Raw genomic sequence first — 20,206 nt, 5'->3', positions numbered from 1 at the left:
CATTTTACATTACTATTCTTTTTTGTCTAATTATCTCTATAAAAGAAACAATATAAAATATTGACGTGACTTAACCGTGATCACACAAAATAGGAGGGCACGGGAAGTGGGAGGGTAGAGAATCTACCTCTGGAGGGAAGGGGGACAAGCTGGGTACACATGTTTATATTTGATGTGTTTTTTTCCTTATCATTAAATAAAGTTATTAGATGATTTTTAGTTAAAATACAAAATTTTGAAACTATTATTATTATTATTATCATTATTTTTTAATACAAGCAACAGTTTATTCTAAACTCGTCAAATTACGAGAAAAATAATTCGATATATTATTCTAACCAATCTAGTTCAGTTAAGAAAAGTTAGGTTTGTTTAAAAGAAACAAAAACAAATAAAGTTAGGTAAATATGCTCACAATTGTTAGTCAGATTGATTTTTTATTTATTTATCAAATGTCAATATGCCCCAAATTTACAATAAGGGCTTTGGAGGGGAGGACAAATCAAAATTGGAGTCTCAGAACAGGAGTTGCAGTCATAAGCATGTGGTTGAGAGTTTGAAGGAAGGACTCGCCTAACTAGATTTGCTTCCGACGAGCAGCGAAAAGGAAGTTGAAGTTCGAAATTGGTATTCTCAGCTCGAAATGTTGGGTTACATTTTTCACCGCGGAATCCATGGAACCAAACAGACCCTTTGGATTTGATTCTGAACAGCAGAGAAACATGGGTAGGATTGCCGTAGCCGCGATTGTGAGCCTGTGGGTAATTCCCATCTCCATCCTCGTCAGTCACATTGTTCCCGAACCCTACATGGTAAAACCCTAATCCCACCCAAGACACCAACTTCCATCCATTCAATTCAATGTGATTTTTGTTGTATTTTTGATTTTTGGGTTGTATGATTTTTTTTTTTTTTTGTTTTTTTGTTTGAGGAGTTGGTAAATAAATTTATGATATGCAGGATGAGATATTCCATGTGCCTCAAGCACAACAGTACTGCAATGGCAATTTCAGAAGCTGGGATCCCATGATCACCACTCCTCCTGGCCTGTATGTTCTCTACCATTTCTTAATTTTCTACTCTTTTGTTGTTGTTAAGTTCTTTTGAACTTTGTACCCCACCAGCTGATTTGTAATTGCGAAAAACGGGTTTTAATTACTTTTAACAAATTAAATGGCTTTGATATGTTTTGCTGGAGAGCTTAAGAATCATGTTGTATTGCAGTATTTAGTATTTAGCAAAGAATTTAACATGGGCAATGCTTGAATTTTGCAGGTACTATCTTTCACTAGCTCATGTTGCGTATTTGTTTCCAGGCATGTCAGTCGTAAAAGCAGCCACGTCGTTTTCTGAAGGCTGCTCCACAGCCATTCTTCGCTCTTTCAATGGTGTTTTGGCGGTATTTTGCAGCGTTGTTGTGTATGAGATAATCATTCACTTGAGACCCGCTCTTGATGAAAGAAAAGCAACACTTTATGCGGTGGTGCTAACCATTTACCCGCTTCATTGGTTCTTCAGTTTTCTCTATTATACAGATGTTGCGTCACTTGCTGCAGTGCTTGCTATGCATCTTGCGTGTTTGAAGAAGAAGTACTGGTTTAGTGCATTGGTAAAAGCTTAAATCTCTTCCATAAGTCATTGTATGGTTTTGATGCAAGCACACGTATGCTATGCCTAAATGTTTTGTCTGTTCAAGTGGTAACTTGGTTTGATGTTGGTAATGCAGCTTGGTTCCGTGGCAGTTGTTATTCGGCAAACAAATATTATATGGATGCTTTTTGTTTGTTGCAGTGAGGTTATAAATATTACAATGGCTGACCATAAAGATAAGATATATGTAGACAACACAATTAGGATAAAAGGTCAGCCAACTCCTTCAAACAGTGTTACTTTAGGCTCAAACTTGAGAAAGCGGAAGGCAACCACTGTAGTGGATACTGGAAGACATTTAATCTCGACTAGAAAAGTTTCTTTTCAAACTTGCAAATTAGGTTTGTCCTCACGTAGCTTGCCAACTTGGTTGCTCATACCCTGCATTGGATTTTTTATTCTCAATAGCACATGGTATTCTTTTGCAGGTTTTCTTGATGAAATTGAGGCAATCTTTCCAAAATTATGGCACATGAAGTTGGAACTTTTGGTTTCTTTCAGCCCTTTTATTCTAGTATTAGCAGCCTTTATTGCCTTTGTTCGGTGGAATGGGAGTGTGGTTCTAGGTACGACAACTCCTTTTATTGCTTGGGTTTTTTGGCTACAAATTGTGGGCAATGAATTGGCCTTGATCGCTGTTGTCTCATACTGTGTCCAATTGTTGTAGGTGCAAAAGATGCTCATGCAGTTTCTCCACATTTTGCACAGATCATGTATTTTGGTCTGTTTTCTGCCCTTGCTATGGCTCCTATGCTCTTTAGCCCGAGTCAAACTGTAGATTTATTCCAGTCAATGTGGAAGAACAAGTTCCTTACCTTCATTCAGATATCTTTGGCACTTGGTGCTGGCTTCATCGCAGTCCATTTTTTCAGGTGAGGGTTATTTGGCATATGCGCTCAATGCTTTTATAATTATAGTTGCATTCAATTTAGCATATGTCAGCTGATATGAAGGTCAATTTTTAAGTGATATTTGAGAAAAGCAACTTTTCAAGTGTTGTTTTAACGTTTTCTCCAATTTCAAGGACGGTGAATGTTTCCTCTGCTGTTTTCACATCCAAATGCAGCATCGATACTCATTCATAACTTTTATGTAACAAATCATCATGTAGTTTCTTGACTGTTGCAGCATAGCTCATCCCTATCTTCTGGCTGACAATCGGCATTATCCTTTTTATCTTTGGCGGAAGATCATCAAAGCTCATTGGTCAATGAAGTACCTTCTAGTCCCACCTTATGTTTATTCATGGCTTTCCATCGTCACTAGATTGGGTTGGTATACAGATCTATACCTTTCAATTTTCCTCATGTTTCTTCCCTAAGACTTGTTTTTATTTCCCTCTGGCAGGGAAGTTTCAGAGGAAGATCTGGGTGCTGGCATTTTTCTTGGCTACTGCTGCAGTTTTGGTTCCCGCACCGCTGATTGAGTTTAGATATTATACCATTCCATTCTTTTTCTTGATCCTACATTCGCATACTGATGATTATCGAACTTGGCTCGTCATGGGGGTGCTGTACATAACTGTCAACGTCTTCACAATGATGATGTTCTTGTATCGACCATTCCATTGGTCCCATGAACCAGGGACCCAGCGGTTTATATGGTAGCTACTGGCTAGATTCACCGATAGATTCCCAAAAAGTTGTTCAGGCCCATAGAAATTCAAAACTTTCATAGTAATCAGATTCCGGCATGGCGATGTCGATGTAGCGCACATGTGATCCATGCTTTCTTTTCCTTTTTGTCGTTGAAACTGTATTGAGATTCTGTTGCAGCACTGTATTAGGTGAATTCATTTATAGAAATAAATGAAAAGTTTTGTTTTTCCTTACGCATATGAATTTGAATCATATTTTTCATTGCTCCATAGTTTTAAAGTTTGAAACAATAATGATACTTAGACATACAAAACTGATCACATAGCCGACAATCTCTGATAGAGGTGGGTCTTATCATTACATGTAAGACTCTCCAGTACCAACAATGCATCTAAATAGCGTTATTCCATTCAAAACCCAAATTTTATTTTTGAACTCGGTGCAAAAATGAAAATACACTACCTTGGATCAACTGGTCTATTACACGTTCACCTAAAATTGATTTAGCTTGAAGATGAAAAGAGGGTATTATGTGTTTGGTTGACCATGGTCAACACTCAACAGTGATATTCCGTTGTTCACAGGCCACGAGCTAGCAAGGTCTCAAGTTGAAAGCCACGGAAACCGGAGGTAGCTTGATATGCAAGCCATGGAATTCGGTTCTCTCTGCAGCCTCGAACCTCAAACACTGACGAGCCATGGTGGTGAAGAAGTCGGGTCAAATTCTGTGGCGAATGTTTCTGGGCTTTTTTTCTTAAAGCATCCTCTATGCTCTTACTAGTGATCACATAGCTACTTTCTGTTGTACATTTCAGGGAAGATGCTCTCCACAGTACTACCAAGAGATCTTTCTTTCGTGATGTTTGTCAAGCTTCATGTTACGCTCTGATATTTACGATACTAGCTTATATAATCTCTTCCTTGGTGAACCTTATCCTTGTTTTTGGGTATAACTTAGGTTATAGGTGATACTGTTGGGTTATCGGGTTTGACGGATGGAATGAATATGAGGTGTACAACAGGAGTCAATAGAATTTTCAATCTTTAACATGGTACATCTGCTAATTCTTGTTTTAGACTCTGGCATGTCATACTTATTTTTGCATTCACGCTGTATCAGGGGTTAGCGAAAAGTTTGGAGGAGGATTGTGTTGCGAGAATGGAACCAGAAAGGATAGATTTTGTTCATTGCCAGACATGGATGGCTGAGACATGGCATTCGCGGAAATCTTTAAGGATAAACAATAAGGTGAGGAAAGTTGTATCTTTTGTATTCAAATGCTGAGATCATGTGGAGATTTCTTGTTAAGTCGAATAAGGTGACGGAAATTCTATCATCGCAGCCGTATACTTCTCTGTGACAGAGATGAAAGCTTATATACGATAAGCTTAGCTGCTTGGGGTTATCAAATCAAAATCTGTTTTTGTTTCATTTATTTATCGGTTTTCTGTCAGTTTCTTAACTAAGCTCGCTATCTGACTGTTTTGAGCTTTGCTATTCCTGATAGACAATCGCAGAGTCTGGGGAAGCTAACAGATTGCCGTTTCTATGCAATCCGGCCTGCTACCATTTGAACTCGAGGTTGATTGAACTCAAGCGCTTTCTACTTTTTTGGGATACTCGCAACTCGAACCTCACTACCTCAGTATACCTGGTGGAAAATTCACCCTTCTTGTGCAGACTCAGCATTTGATCTGTAGATGTCGAAATGAGGGTGTGTAGAGAAAAAAAAGAACAGTTTATAGTTGCTCTCGCTTCTTTCTACATGGAGGAGTAAAAGGGCCTCAGTTTTCAATGTAACTGTGTAACGTAGACAACAATTTGGTTGGATTGTGCGATCTTTTTTCAAACTGTCAATAACATTTCTCTTGTTTTTTAGAGTCGTTACTTCACTATTTACATGCATTAATGGCTGATAGTCGCTCACGTGTAGATGATGTAGCAATTTTTTATAATTTTGCAAAGCGTTGTTTCCTTCAAAATAATGCTACCTTTCTTTTTGGTCTGAAAATAATGCGTTACCTTCTCTTTTTTGTTTATAAATGATAATAATGCCCTACCTCATTCTATGGATTTATAAAATAAAACATTGTTTCTTGCAAGAAAAGTAAAAAAATAAAAAAATAAAAAATAAAAAACAAAAACAAAATAAAAGCTTCTTGTCATGTTGAAAACTGGCAGTTTACTTTTTCAGTGTCCATTTGACTGGCAGTTAATTTTTCAGTCAGCTAATTGATGGTGGGGTCAATGGCGAATCCCAGGCTTCGCAGCCTGCCATGGTGGCGAAGGTGGACCAAAAAGGACTGGGCAATCGCCGCCGTCGGATTTACCGTTATCGCCTTCGCTCTCACTCTCCTCTCCAGCTCTAGGCGCGACAAGCTAGACTCCGGAATCTCCAGCCCGTTTCTTCCCAACGCCGCCGCCTCCGACTTGGTCGAGTTGACCTTGCTCAAAAACGCCAAGGATAGAGGCGCCCGTACTTAATCCCAACCCTCTGCCTTCCAATCTCTCTCTCTCTCTCTCTCTCTCTTCCCTCAATTGTTTGGATATTGATTTTGCAGTTTGCTTCGATGGGACTGCCCCTGGCTACCATTTCAGGAAGGGTTTCGGATCCGGCGCCAACAATTGGTTGCTTCACATTGAGGTCAAAATTCAATCCCTACGCATTTTTTTTACATGTCTGTCAATTTGTTTCATTTAATTTCAGTGTATTTGCATATGCTAGTAGATTTTTGTGTTTAGAAAGGAGAATTGCGTAATGGGTTTAGGTCAAAAATCGAAAATGTAGGGTGGAGGTTGGTGCAATTCGACTGAATCGTGTTCTTGGCGCAAAGGTACTCCATTAGGGTCTTCTAATTACATGGATCGTCGAGTTTCCTTTTCCGGGATTTTGAGCTCTCATCCATCGCAAAATCCTGGTAAGCTTGATTTTACTCGGCTGCTATTTGTATTCCGTAATGCTTCGTTTTGTAGTTTTAGCTCAATCTTAAGTTGTGGACCATATAATTGATGTGATTCAATTCATTGTTGGAGCATTCTCTAGAGTTCTTTAACTGGAATAAAGTCAGGATCCGATACTGTGATGGGGCGTCCTTGGCTGGCCACCCGGAAAATGAGTCTAAGGTGCATTGTGTTTGGAGATTTGCTGCCTTGTCTAATTTTATAATGGAAGAAAGGAAGTTGTTAGTTTAACAGTGGCTGTTTTTCTATTTCACAGAATGGATCGGAACTTTTCTTTAGGGGCCAACTCATCTGGGAAGCAGTTATCGATGAACTCTTGTCAATTGGCATGTCAAAAGTGAAACAGGTATATTACTTCGGTTAAGCTCTAATTTTGAACAATATGAACTACAGTTCACAGCTTTTAAACATCGGTGAATTTCTATGCATGTATCGATTACTATGACTATTTTTTTTTGAGAAGAAACTATAACAGTTTATTAAAAAAAGAAAAGTGTAATACACAGAAGTGGATAAGAAATCCACCAAGAACAGAACAAGAAAATCTCTCCAGAGGATCAGATTACAAGTAGGACAACCTCAACCAAAATCATTTTACAACTGCTAACATATCCCACAGTATGTGAGAAAGAGAGTAATTCTTAAATTCATTTGAAACTGAAGCCCAGAAGGATTACTATGACTATACAAGTTGTCCTTTTCACTCTCGTTCTAAGAGCTGGTTTTATTAGTATTATAATGATATGATTGGTCCAGCAATTGTAATAACATTGTCCGCAAAAATGTATTGTTTTCCAATTTAAAGCTGCTCATCCAAATTTTAACATTGAGTGGTCTCTTTCTGCTAATATGTATGAGTGGCGCTCCTGCAGGCCCTTCTTTCAGGATGCTCTGCTGGTGGGTTAGCAACTCTTATACATTGTGATGACTTTCGAGGTCTTCTGCCTAAAGATGCAACTGTCAAATGTCTTGCTGATGGAGGTTTTTTCCTTGATGAGTATGTTTTTTGTGTATTAGTGCCTTTGGCACCTACATCTTTCAGTGAACCTGTTCAAGATGAAATCTTTCTAGGATTATACAAGGATTGTATTTTTTTGTGGACGCTTCCAGAATCATATTTTCTTTTCAATCTATTTTCTCCTAAATCATAAATTTCATTTGCCTGATTCTACTATTTGATCTTCATACATCAGGATACGAGACCTATCAAAATGGAATACCAACGTTACCGTATCTTTTCTGACATGACTGAAAGTCTTCCTATCAAGTTACATTAGAATTTTTTTTTTTGATACTTTTCCCTTTTTTCTTCTCTAGTGCATCCTCTGAGCTCAGGATAGTGAATTCATAAAGAAATACGAGAGGAAGATAGAGAAGGAGGGAAAGTTTTAAGCCATTTTCTGTTTCCTACATTTCAGGAAAGATATTCTCCAGCATCGGACTATGAGGTCTTTATATAACGATGTTGCCATCCTTCAGGTTAGCTCTTATGCAATCTTTAGCTTTTTCATCACCCTATTTTTTTTGTAGAAATTGAATTACTACCAGATGCTGATACAGGCACGTTTGACGTTAGTCATTAGATGTAAAAACTAGTGAATATGTTTTTGAATTTTATATAGGTCCATCTGCTTGTTCTTTTTTGGGAGTTTGACGCATCATATATGAGAAAGCGTTTCATTCATCTTGAGTTTATCTATATCAATTATTTGAAAATTAACTGTTTTGTCATTTGAGGCTATTTAAATTACCAAACGGTACCTTCACTGACACTAAGGTCTAGGTCTAGCAGGAAGCTACATGTTTAGGACATTATTAGTCATTAAAAAGTACCTTCATTACTTTCTCTTGCTTATTTTTCTGTCACGCTGTCAGGGTTTAGCAAAAAGTTTGCACAAGGATTGTATTTCGAAGATGGAACCAGCTAAGGTAGTTGTTCTTTTCCTCTATATGATGCCAAATGGTCAGATTTTATAGGTTCTTATTTTTCTGCTCAGTTATGAATTATAACACAAATCCCCCATTATTTGTTGTGAACTTCTACACCAGTGTCTTTTTCCTGAAGAAATTATTAAACACAGTAACACCCCAGTGTTCCTTGTCAACTCAGCTTACGATTTTTGGCAGGCAAGTTTCTTCAGAACCCAAGCTTCATTTACTTGTCATCAGAATTCGATTCGCATTCTTTTCTCAATTCCTAATCGTATAACCATTAGGTACAACATGTCTTGATACCTGAAGCAGCAGATCCACATGGCTACTGGAAAAAGTGCAAACTGAACATTCACAATTGCAATTCCAACCAGCTTGAAATTCTACAAGGTAATTTGACGTGCATCCGGTGACCCAAAAGAGAGTCCATAGATCGGTCCTTGCAATTGGTTCTATAATGAAGTGTAATTGTAAACGGAATATTGTGGCAGATTAACCTATCAACTTATTTCATACAGGTTTCCGTGGTTCTATGCTGAAAGCGCTGAATGAATTCCAAAAAAATACGGAGGGAGGAATGTTCATAAATTCCTGTTATATTCATTGCCAGACGGATATAACTGAGACATGGCATTCACCCACTTCTCCACGAATAAACAATAAGGTGAGGAAAGTTTAATTATCTCATTTATCGGAAAACAAATGGTTTTCTGTCATTTTTTTAAAACTAGTTTGGTTTCTGACTGATTTGAACTTTCATAGACAATTGCGGAGTCTGTGGGTGATTGGTACTTTAGTCGGAATGTGGTAAAGCAAATTGACTGCCCATTTCCATGCAATCCCACCTGCTATGATATGAATCTCACTGCTCTCTCACCGTTTTGATTGAACTCAAGAAAACTTCCAACATTCTAGTGGATTATTCCCAACTTTCGATCTTTACTTCCTGGCGGAAATCTTGCCTTTCTTGTTTAATGTTCAGAGCGTGCTCCTATTCCTGTAGACATTGAGAAGGAAGGTATTGATCAGACCCGGAAAGAAAATAGAGACAAGGTGTCGAGAAACAGGAAAAACAGTTTATACTTGTCATCGTGTTACAAGTTCGATGTTCTCTTGTAAACATGTGGAGTCCATATTAACCTGATGAAAGGCATCGTGCTTTCAAAGTGGTGATTGTTCTTTGTGATGTCAAACTCTACGCTGTGGATATTTTTTGTGCTTAGCTTTCCCGATAAAGAAATTTTAGCAATGAAATATGGAGACTGGAGACCTGTTATATGTGAATTCCTCATGGCTACATTTCAGCAAAAAATTGAACCTCGATGTGCCACGTCATCAAATTTAACGAATATGTTATGAACTTGAAGGTGGAGGGCAAAATGAGACGCAAGAATCGAATTCAAAGAGGTAATTAAGTCGTTTGAAAATGACTTTTAAGGTGCAAATTAGTATTTGGAACATCTCTAGGTAAGCCACGGTACGTATTTTTATCACTCGAAATCATATGTGCCACATCATCAAATTTAATGGATTTTGGGATTTGATGATGGATGGAAAAATGTAATGCAAACATGTATCGGAAAACATAGTAGTAGTTACTTGGTTTTAGGATTGGTGCAATATGACTGAGGGCTGATTTGAGGTTGCTTAAATTTAAAAAAATAAAATAAAAAAAAATCTTCTTAAAAGAGTTAGGGCTTTTATTGCATTTGGTAAAAAAAAAAGTGTTTTTTTTTTTCTTTTCAAAATCACGGGTTCAAAACAGCAGAAAATAGTAGGAGCTCTACAAATGCTTCTCAAAAAGCATTTTTTTCATTGGAGGCAGGTGAACGATACCAATTTCTGAAAGGGTTTTGAAGAGTTTGGGCATCCAACTCTTTATTTTGATCTAACTTTAGAAACACAAACCGGTGCAATATGCGATCTCCATGCTTCACACAATTCCTCAGGGAAACTAGTCTGATCTTGTCCAAAATGTCTTTCCCATGTGACAAAATTGTGTTATCATCAACACCCTTCTCACCTCAAAATTTGTCCGGAAATATCGTTCCTGATGAAAACCCTCAGTATCCTCAAGCACATACGGTCTTGATCATGAGCGTTTTCATTGTTACGATACGCCTTACATCATTTCAAATTCGCCGAGTGCCGATGGCATCATTTTCTCAAATGGGAAAGACATTTGGGAAAAGATCCACACTGGGAGAGAGGACTATATGCATAGAGTAGAAAGGCTAATAGAAAATTGCAGACGGATATTGAGAAGAAAGTACACTGGCTAGATTTTATAGTAGAAACAACATGTTGCTTAGACGTAACGTATATTGAGCAAAAAATGATATGTACGGGAAAATAATAAAATGAGATTTCTTTTTTTTTTTTTTGGGGCAAAATTTGAGATTTCATATGGTTACCAATTATAAAAAATAACAAAAATGTTTGACATCTCACTCTTAATTTATTTTCTTTTTCAAATTGGATTATCTACATAATGTGCGTCCGCATCCAATGTCCCAAATCCAATCAGATAATTTTTTTTCAGTCATCCAAATGTATGGAATAAATCGACAGTATGAATACTAAGTAACATATTCATGATTTTAAAAATTAAATTATATTTAATTTTCAGATAATTTATTTCTCATGATTTTTTAGTATTTTTGTGGTGGTTTGAATTACAAAACTGTTTCTTCTGTTCAATGCTTATTTTGTAGGACCTTTTGTAAATTTATTAGGAACTTACTACTTTTTCATAGGAACTTTTCTGAGTTACTAAGCCTTATAATGAGATTGTCGTAATAATGTTGTTCAATTTTGTCTTTGGCGAAAATCGAACCTAAGACCTCTCACTTACAAATGAAGAAGAATATTACTAAATCGTAATACTAAGTGGCTGAAGGCATACCATGTTGAATGTACATTTCATTCTAGTGATCCACCTTCTTCCACGGTTTCGCGTTATGCGTGCATCTGCATATCTACAGAAGACTCCAAGGGGGAACATATAGAATCTCTACCCTCCTCTCCCATTGTACCGAATACCGTTTGCTATCTCATCAATGTCTCTCCATATATAACTCATATCCAATTATTATTTTTTTATATACAGTCATATCTCAAACTTAGGATAATGCACCGTATATCATATTATAATTTGAACAAACAATGGTGATAAAATAAACAAAGGGCACGAATGGATTGACACCTTATATATCCATGAAAAGGCGAAACCTATTTTTTAGTGTCTTCTTAAGTATATATACAACGAAACGGGAGGGTGATTAGACTAGGCGACATAATAGATCAGCTATTAACTATGTATTGAACTCAAAGTTCATATAAAAATACGTCATCATTATCTATGTGAGATAAACCGGACAAATTTCTTTAATGAATATGATCAACAACTTGCAGAAATGTTATACAATTTTCACCAGCCAGCAAGTTATATACCTTCAACATTCGTGCTTTAAACTTTGAAATTACTGCAATGTTTATTTTGTATTATTTTTATGGGGTTTTAATAACTTTTTATTGTAGTTTATTTATGCAATTTTCACAAACATGAACAACGAGTATACCGAAAAGTAACAAAAGGATGGAGAAAGAATTGACGACTAACTGGTGCGGGTTCGATCCTCACCGATTCTTCTCTTTCTAACAACTAATTATTTAACCGACTAACGCTATCGCTGCACACAAAAGGGGATGGAGAAAGAATTTACAAAGAGCAGATATATTTTGTGTTAAAAGGAGCATATTGCTTTTGGATCTGAATTCATATACAAGTATGTTTGTCTAGTCTGTACAAAATTGGATCCTACTGAATGGCAAGATATTTTTTATGCCTAATGGTTGAATATGTTGAGAAGAGCGACTCTGGCTTTGATTAAACGCCTAAATAGTCCCTCGATTCCTTCTTCGATATCTTGAATTTTTGCCTCCAATTCTTGAAGCAAACATTGAACATTCTCGAGTTCGAGTGCGTAATCAAATTTCCTTGACTTGTCACTAATAAGAGAGTTCAATGCATCATCCACCTTCTCAAGTTCATTTGTACCCACAACTTCCTCGCAAGCTACTCTTTTGGGCTGCACCAGCTTGGAGAACCAATGGTTGGACATTGATTTCAATACAGCAATAAATGACAACAAGGATTCAAACACAGCTATGGAGACTGCATTTGATTCTTTCAACATGTTGACCATTGCTGGAGTAATCTCGTTGTTTTTGTCTGTGGACCTGCTTTCCTTGACCTTCAAGGCCTTGTTCATTGCCTTCTTGACATCCTTTCTAGAGGCAAGGTATTTCTTAACCTCAGTCATGAAGCTCATGTCCTCTCCTCGTCTTCTGCGCATAATCGACTGAAGTTCATGTGTGCGTTCTTTTGTTTGCGACAAAGCATCCTTAATGATTCCACACACATCCAAGAGCCTCAAAGATCCATCTAGCAGTTCATTAATCCATTTGTCTCCACACTCCTGGGCCAATGCTTGCTGACAGAGTGGCAAAAGAAGAAACCTTTTGATGCACTCGAGCAAATCTTGAAGCCCATTAAGTCTGTGGCTTATGGATGATGATGGTGAAGCCTTTAATCTGCATAACTGCTCATTGAATTCTGTAACGAAAGGGTGCGATTGTGAAGGCAAGCTGTTTGAGCGAGAGTGGTGGGCAGCCATTTTGTTATGCTGGAAAAGACAAGGCCTTTTACTTTGGAAGTTTAATGTTCAATTGGGGCTTCAGTTTGCTTTCCTTACCTTTGGCATCTGCTCAATATATATTACAAACTTTAGAAGACAAGCAACGCGTCCTATCCACAGCTGACCTGACTGAGCAGCAATGTGATTTCGATCTGGATCCAAAAACTATATGAGTGATGTTTATCGATGTCTCCCCACCACGAGAGAGTGATGTTTATCGATGTCTCCCCACCACGAGATCAGCAACCTATCACCAACTATACTTGTCCACCGCTTATTTTGTGGATCGCTCTGCAATATAAAATGTGGAAGAACAGATTAAACAAATGGGTGGTGAGTTGGAGATTTGGTTCTAGGGAAACACAGCAAGGACATAACTGAGGTATAATAAGGAAGAGATTCTTCATGTCTCCTACTATGATATTTGAGTAGTCAGTCATCATCCTGTTGTATATATGAAGCAGATGCCATGCAACGAACGTAAATCACTAGCTAGACTGAATTGTACATTCAACTGCAAAACCTTTTCTTCTCCAAATAGAAAAAAATGGCTGCAATGAAACCGAGTTGCCATGCGCGCTCAAACAACTTTCCCTCTACAAAACACGCTTTGGTTTCACAGTTTGATGAGCAGTTGTGTAGACTGATAGGACTTTTGAAACCGCCTCTTCGTCATCCACATCAATAAGCCAGAAACCAAATGGCCTTAAGGGTTTGGATAACTGAGACATGGCATAGCCGAGGATATCTTGATCCAAACAAAAGAATGCACAACAGAGATTTATTAATCATCCGTAGAATACAAGGAGGCAAAATTGAGATTGGAAGTGAGACTAAAAAATTCTTGACAATGAAGAAGGTGATGAAAAAGGCAATAAACCACGAAGCCTTAGGAAATTTGAAATTTGAAGGTTGTTTCTCCCTTAAACAAAGAGCATGAATATGTGGCTATGTTTAGCGTGTTGAAAGAGGTGGAAGCAGTTACTCAGACGGTGTTCAAATCCACTTTCTCTTTTATCTCAGGTCCCAAGACACAATCAAAGCCGAGGGGATGGTCAGCATGCAAAGAAGAAGAAACGAATGCAAATGAATTTGAAAATTGTCTCACACTCATTTGTTTATCATAAGACAAAAGAATCTGATAAATTTATTGACAATGCACAAAACCTACTGAAAAATTTGGAATCCTGCATACAAGATCTAGAAGACTTACACGAACACCTTTCACGGCAATTGATCAAAACCAGAATTTTCTTCTCAACATCTTTGCTAGATTAGAAAATTTGATTAGTACCGGATTGGTCATCCAAAGGTCTTTAGGCTCACACTTGTACATGTATTATATACTTTTGTATATTTTCTTCACAATTTACTTCAGATACAATATTTTTTTCATACATCAAGTTTTCAGAAGAATTCAAATGGATGTCAAACCTAACCCTATCTCTACTTATCTCCAGGAGAATATTAGAAAACGAATTAAAATAACAAATCTATTGGGACTAAATTTTTAATGATCGATGCTTGCATGGCAGACTCCGATTATTGTGCTAGTTTTCGTTCTGCTTAGGGAACACTCTGATTCATCGAGTCTGCGACATAACATTATTTTACAATATGCCAGCATAATGCATGGTCATAAATAATAGCTATTGCAGACTTGCCTGCTCATCCTCTTGCAACCATGAAAATAAGATGAATATTGTAATCATATACATTGATCAGAATATTATAATTTGTTGCCGCTGAGAAGGATGGTGCAAATGCATGGTTTTTGCCTCTCCACGTGTTCGTAGACACATGGACAACGCCAATATTGCAATGGCATGTATTTTAATTTGTAATTATTCAATTATTGTTCAATTTTAATAGTGTAATCTGAGGTTAAATATGAAGTATGATTCAGCTCATGAGTTGGTATGCTGGTGTGGGGAGAGACATTGCTTAGACATTGCCCGGGGAACAGCATATAGATCCAAATCGAAATCATGTTACGTCTCGCTGGTGATTGAGGTGGATGAGATTCCATGTCCCCTTCCCTCAACCAACACTATATATCAAGCGGATGCAGATGGAAAGGAACACATCAATCTCAATTGTTCATTAACCAAAACTTTCTTTGTTCTCACAACAAACAAAGAAGAAATGGCTTTCCACACTCGATCTAACAGCTTCCCCTCTAGGACACACCCCATCATTCAAGAAATTGACGAACATTTGTGTAGATTGAGGTCTTCCGAGAACACCTCCACATCATCCTCATCAATCAGCCACAAACTAAGAGGCCTCCAAGACTTGCATGATAGTGTGGAGAAGTTGCTTCAGTTGCCCCTCACCCAACAAGCCTTGGCACAAGAGCAGAACGAGAAATGCGCTAATGAACTTTTAGATGGCTCTCTCAAACTATTAGATATTTGTGGCACTATCAAGGATGCCCTGTCACAAACCAAGGAATGTGTTCAGGATCTTCAATCGATCATAAGAAGGCGAGGAGGTGAATCTGGAGCACTCACAGGTGAGGTCAGGAAATACTTGAGCTCCAGGAAGATGGTGAAAAAGGCAATCCAAAAGGCGATGAAGAATCTCAAGGGTTCATCCCTCAACAAGGACAATAAGGCCATTGCCATTGTTAGCAAGTTGAGAGATGTCGAGGCGATCACTTTCACATCTTTTGAATCACTGTTGTCCTTCATCGCAGGGCCAAAATCCCAGCCACGAAGCTGGTCATTGGTCCCAAAAATGATGCAGTCAAAAAAAGTTGCATGTGAGGAAGAAACAGAAGCCAATGAATTTGCTATAGTGGATGCTGCACTACACCGAAGTGCAGATAACTCGCAGAGCCAGCTTGAGAAGCTGGAGTCATGCATTCAAGATCAGGAAGAAGGACTTGAGTGCCTATTTAGGCAACTCATCAAAACAAGAGTCTCCCTCCTCAACATCTTGAATCACTAGATGTTTAGGTTTTTTCGATTTTGTACCTGAAAAACATACATACTTGTATACAATCAAAATATACAAAATGATATACTCTTCCGCTCAAATTTCCACTTCTCCTTTTGCCTATCTCAATAGTTCTCTTTTCATAATATCCATTCGAAATTAGTGCAAAAAAGAACTTTTTTGTTCAATTACAAGATAAAAAGAATTAACTGAGAGGTAACTAATTTCACAGGAGTTACGAAAATGAATGATTGAGGGCACTTGGGATTCCACATTATCTCACGGAGGATAATAATTAACAGGTAATGGTTTAGAAATATTTATTTGGAAAATCTTCAAAATACATTTAAGTACTTAACTCATAAGCACCGTCTTGGTTAGGTTAATCTGGATTCACCGCCTCAATTTTGGATTACTTTCCTAGTGGTGCATTACTTTCTGGAAAGTAAACCTAGGTCGGCTTCAAGGAGATACATAAGAAGCATTGAAGGAGCTGAAGAACAAGGGACACTCAAATTATTCAACAACCATACTGCAAGCTTTCAAACAAAAGCTCTGCCTTTACTTGTTTCATCCCTTTTGCCTTACCAAAAGATCACTTAAAACCAAGACCTTAGAACTCTAGGATTATCTCCTTAGACGCTAAGAACAATTAGAATTTGCTTTGCTACCATCCTTTGCGTAGTATCGATTTACCAACCTTAAGATAAGTTAGTCTCTTTGGTTGAAACTCTTTACAAGGAAGCATCTTTAACCCAATCTGACTCCTTTGAAACCAATCTGATAAGAGTTTTATCGATTGTTTTAAGTTCATTTGTATATGTACTTTACTTGTTTTGTGATATTCAATATTATTAATATCAATTTCAGTTTCATACTTACTACTTTTAATTCGTAGTCTCTATACTTTTTTGTTGTGAATGACTAAAGTTGTGTGCTTAATGGTCTTCTTCTTACTTTGCTTGTTTGCTCACTTCCCTTGAGGATTTCGACATATATATATAGTAGTGATAGTTCTTAGACAAGTTTGTGCTGTTACTATGTTTCTATTGCTTTAATTCCAGATTCTCACGCTTGCAATCCTAGTAACTTTCTTTTTCTCGTCCCAATTGTATGATTTTATCCTTGATGTACTCTGTCATAATAATTGTTTTTCTGTGTCTCTGGTGATGGGGAACCAAATGTTTTAATCTGCATTTGCCTGTGAGGAAGATGCCTAACTTTACAAGGGAAATATTGGAGTATCTGTTGATTGAATTCCTTGTGGCTATATTTCACCAAAAAAGTGAACCTCAACGTGCCACGTCATCAAATTTAACGAATCTGTTACGGGCTTGGAGGTCGAGGGTGAAGGGACACAAGAATTGAATTTTAAGGGGTAATTAAGTCATCTCAAAATGACTTTTAAATAGCAAATTGGTATTTAGAACGCTTCTAGGCAAGCATAGCGGTAGGTATTTTGATCTCGCGGAAAGTGAATATCACATGTGCCACGTCATCAAATTTAATAGATTTTAGGATTTGACGTGGTTGGAAAGTGTAATGCAAACATGATCAAAAAACATAATTGTAGTTAAAAAAGCCAACGAATCGGGGATAACATTCTCTCCCTTGGGAGACTTTCTCTCTGCTTGAGGGTGTTTCTCACTGTTTGTGTGAGTGATTACAATTTCCTTCAATTCCAGCGGCAGCGACCTTAGTTTCAACCGGGGTCGGTGGTCGTTCTCTCCTTTCTCTATTAGAGAAATGATACAAATGATGGTACAATTACGTAGTAAGTGTAGCATTACTATGCAATTTTAACAAACATGAACCATGAGTATACTGAAAAAAAAAGGATAGAGAAAGAACTGACGACTAACTAGTGCGGGTTTGATCCCCACCGATTCTCCACCCTCTAACAACTAACTATTTAACCCACTAACGCTATCACTGTACACAAAAGGGATGGAGAAAGAATTGAAAAAGAGCATTTATATTTTGTGTTGCTTTTGGATCTGAATTCATATACAAGTATGTTTAATCTCTACACAATTGGATCCTACTGTACTACACCATATTTTTCATGCCTAATGGTTGAATATGTTGAGAAGAGAGACTCTGGTTTTGATTAAATGCCTAAATAGTCCCTTGATTCCTTCTTCGATATATCTTGAATTTTTGCCTCCAATTCTTCGAGCAAACATTGAACTTTCTCGAGTTCATTTGTATCCGCAACTTCCTTGCAAGCTACTATTTTAGGCTGCACCAGCTTGGAGAACCAATGGCTTGACTTTGATTTCGATCCAGCAATAGACGACAAGAAAGATTCGAACTCAGCTACAGAAACTGCATCTGATTCTTTTAACATGTTGACAGCTACTGGGATATTCTCGTTGCTTTTGTCTCTGGTTTTGCTTTCCAGAGGCAAGGTATTTCCTAACCACAGCCATGAAGCTCATGTCATCTCCTCGTCTTCCATGCATAATCGACTGAAGTTCATGTTTGCGTTCTTTTGTTTGCGACAAGGCATCCTTAATGATTCTACACACATCCAAGAGCCCCAAAAGATGCATCTAGCAGTTCATTAATCTATTTGTCTCCACAATCCTGGGCCAAGCCTTGTTGAGAATGTGGCAAAACAAGAAACCTTTCGACGCACTTGTGCAAATCTTGAAGCCCACTGAGTCTATGGCTTATGGATGATGATGGTGAAGCCTTTAATCTGCATAACTGCTCATTGAATTCTGTAACGAAAGGGAGTGATCATGAAGACAGCGTGAGCAAGTGTGGTAGGCAGCCATTTTGTTATGTAGGAAAAGACAAGGCCTTTAATTTGAAGTTTAACGTTCAATGGGGGCTTTGAGTTCGCTTTCCTTACCTTCGGCTCTACTCAATATATATTACAAAGTTTAGGAGACGGGCAAGGCGTCCTGTCTATAGCTGACCCGACTGAGTAGCAACGTGATTTCGATCTGGATCCTAAAACTATATGACCGATGTTTATGCGATGTCTCCCCATCACCAGATCAGCAACCATACTTGTCCACCGCATATTTTGTGGATCACTCTGCGATATAAAATGTGGAACAACTGATTAAACAAATGGGTGGTGGGTTGGAGAATTGGTTGTAGGGAAACACAGCAAGGACATAACTGAGATCTAATAAGGAAGAGATTCTTCCTGTCTCCTACTATCCACATGATATTTGAATAGTCAGTCATCATCCTCTTTTATATATTAAGCAGATGCTATGCAACAAAGGTAATCACTAGACTGAATTGTACATTCAACAAGAAAAAATGGCTGCGATGAAACCAAGTGGCCATGCGCGCTCAAATAGCTTTCCCTCTACAAAACACGCTTTGGTTTCACAGTTTGATGAGCAGTTGTAGAGACTGATAGGACTTTTGAAACCGCCTCTTCGTCGTCCACATAAATAAGCCAGAAACTAAATGGCCTTAAGGATTTCGATAACTGAGACATGGCATACCCAAGGATACCTTGATCCAAACAAAAGAATGCACAACAAAAATTTTATTGATCATTTGTAGAAGACGAGGAGGCAAAATTCGGTTTCACAGTTTGATGAGCAGTTGTAGAGACTGATAGGACTTTTGAAACCGCCTCTTCGTCGTCCACATAAATAAGCCAGAAACTAAATGGCCTTAAGGATTTCGATAACTGAGACATGGCATACCCAAGGATACCTTGATCCAAACAAAAGAATGCACAACAAAAATTTTATTGATCATTTGTAGAAGACGAGGAGGCAAAATTCAGATCGCAAGTGAGACTAAAAAATTCTTGACAATCAAGAAGGTGATGGAAAAAGGCGATAAACCATGAGGCCTTAGGAAATTTGAAAATTTGAAGGGTGTTTCTCCCTTCAATAAACTGCATAATATGTGGCTATGTTTAGCGTGTTGAAGGAGGTGGAAGCAGTTACTCAGACGGTGTTTGAATCCACTTTTTGTTTTATCTCAGGTTCGAAGACACAATCAAAGCCGACGAGATGGTCAGCATGCAAAGAAGAAGAAACAGATGCAAATGAATTTGAAAATGTCTCATACTCATTTGTTTGTCTCCAAGAATCTGATAAAATTACTGAGAATGGACAACACCAACTGAAAAATTTGGAGTCCTGCATACAAGATCTAGAATATTTAAACAAACACCTTTTGCAGCATTTGATCAAAACCAGAGCTTCCTTCTCAACATGTTGACGAGATAATAAAATTCGATTGGTACCAGATTGGTCATCCATAATTCTTTAGGCTCACACTTGTACATGTATTGTACACGTTTCAGATTTTCTCCACAATTTGCTCCAGATACAATATTTTTCACACATCAAGTTTTCAGAAAATTCAAATGGATGTCAAACCTAACCCTATCTCTACTTATCTCCAGGAGAATATTAGAAAAAGAATTAAAATAAACA

The 20,206-nt window shown here is 37.7% G+C and overlaps 4 protein-coding genes across 6 annotated transcripts; 3 read left to right on the top strand and 1 right to left on the bottom strand.

The window, feature by feature from the left end:
• The first annotated feature begins 426 nt into the window (after positions 1–426).
• LOC137745750 (dol-P-Glc:Glc(2)Man(9)GlcNAc(2)-PP-Dol alpha-1,2-glucosyltransferase) lies at positions 427–3,481 on the top strand. Of its 2 annotated transcripts, XM_068485753.2 has the most exons (8): positions 427–812; positions 961–1,049; positions 1,276–1,609; positions 1,727–1,991; positions 2,079–2,216; positions 2,318–2,522; positions 2,779–2,921; positions 2,998–3,481. In XM_068485753.2, exons 1-8 carry the CDS (start codon positions 675–677, stop codon positions 3,255–3,257), a joined length of 1,572 nt encoding a protein of 523 aa, XP_068341854.2. In that variant the 5' UTR covers positions 427–674; the 3' UTR covers positions 3,258–3,481. The 2 variants fall into 2 exon arrangements, with proteins under 2 accessions (XP_068341854.2, XP_088537485.1); XM_088681359.1 differs by having other exon boundaries at positions 470–812; positions 1,727–2,216.
• Positions 3,482–5,269: 1,788 nt separating this feature from the next.
• On the top strand, positions 5,270–9,426 carry LOC137745108 (pectin acetylesterase 5). 2 transcript variants are annotated; one of them, XM_068484989.2, is made up of 12 exons: positions 5,270–5,725; positions 5,811–5,893; positions 6,038–6,167; positions 6,293–6,372; positions 6,467–6,556; positions 7,083–7,207; positions 7,629–7,689; positions 8,086–8,139; positions 8,260–8,337; positions 8,427–8,532; positions 8,661–8,806; positions 8,905–9,426. In XM_068484989.2, the coding sequence occupies exons 1-12, from the start codon at positions 5,485–5,487 to the stop codon at positions 9,025–9,027; spliced, it is 1,317 nt and encodes a 438-aa protein (XP_068341090.2). In that variant the 5' UTR covers positions 5,270–5,484; the 3' UTR covers positions 9,028–9,426. The 2 variants fall into 2 exon arrangements, with proteins under 2 accessions (XP_068341090.2, XP_088537487.1); XM_088681361.1 differs by lacking the exon at positions 8,905–9,426 and having other exon boundaries at positions 5,421–5,725; positions 8,661–8,821.
• Positions 9,427–11,977: 2,551 nt separating this feature from the next.
• Positions 11,978–13,041, bottom strand: LOC137744332 (uncharacterized). The gene has a single exon (XM_068484171.2). It carries the CDS (start codon positions 12,819–12,821, stop codon positions 11,991–11,993), a length of 831 nt encoding a protein of 276 aa, XP_068340272.2. The 5' UTR covers positions 12,822–13,041; the 3' UTR covers positions 11,978–11,990.
• A 1,922-nt stretch (positions 13,042–14,963) lies between these two features.
• Positions 14,964–15,871, top strand: LOC137744331 (uncharacterized). Its single transcript, XM_068484170.2, has one exon. The coding sequence runs from the start codon at positions 14,988–14,990 to the stop codon at positions 15,792–15,794; it is 807 nt and encodes a 268-aa protein (XP_068340271.2). The 5' UTR covers positions 14,964–14,987; the 3' UTR covers positions 15,795–15,871.
• Positions 15,872–20,206: the final 4,335 nt, after the last annotated feature.

This window comes from Pyrus communis, chromosome 12, assembly GCF_041283825.1.
Source record: "Pyrus communis isolate YQ-2024b chromosome 12, ASM4128382v1, whole genome shotgun sequence".
Lineage (NCBI taxonomy): Eukaryota > Viridiplantae > Streptophyta > Magnoliopsida > Rosales > Rosaceae > Pyrus > Pyrus communis.
Note: the sequence above shows the minus strand (reverse complement) of the source record. Positions and strands in the feature narration are given on the sequence as shown.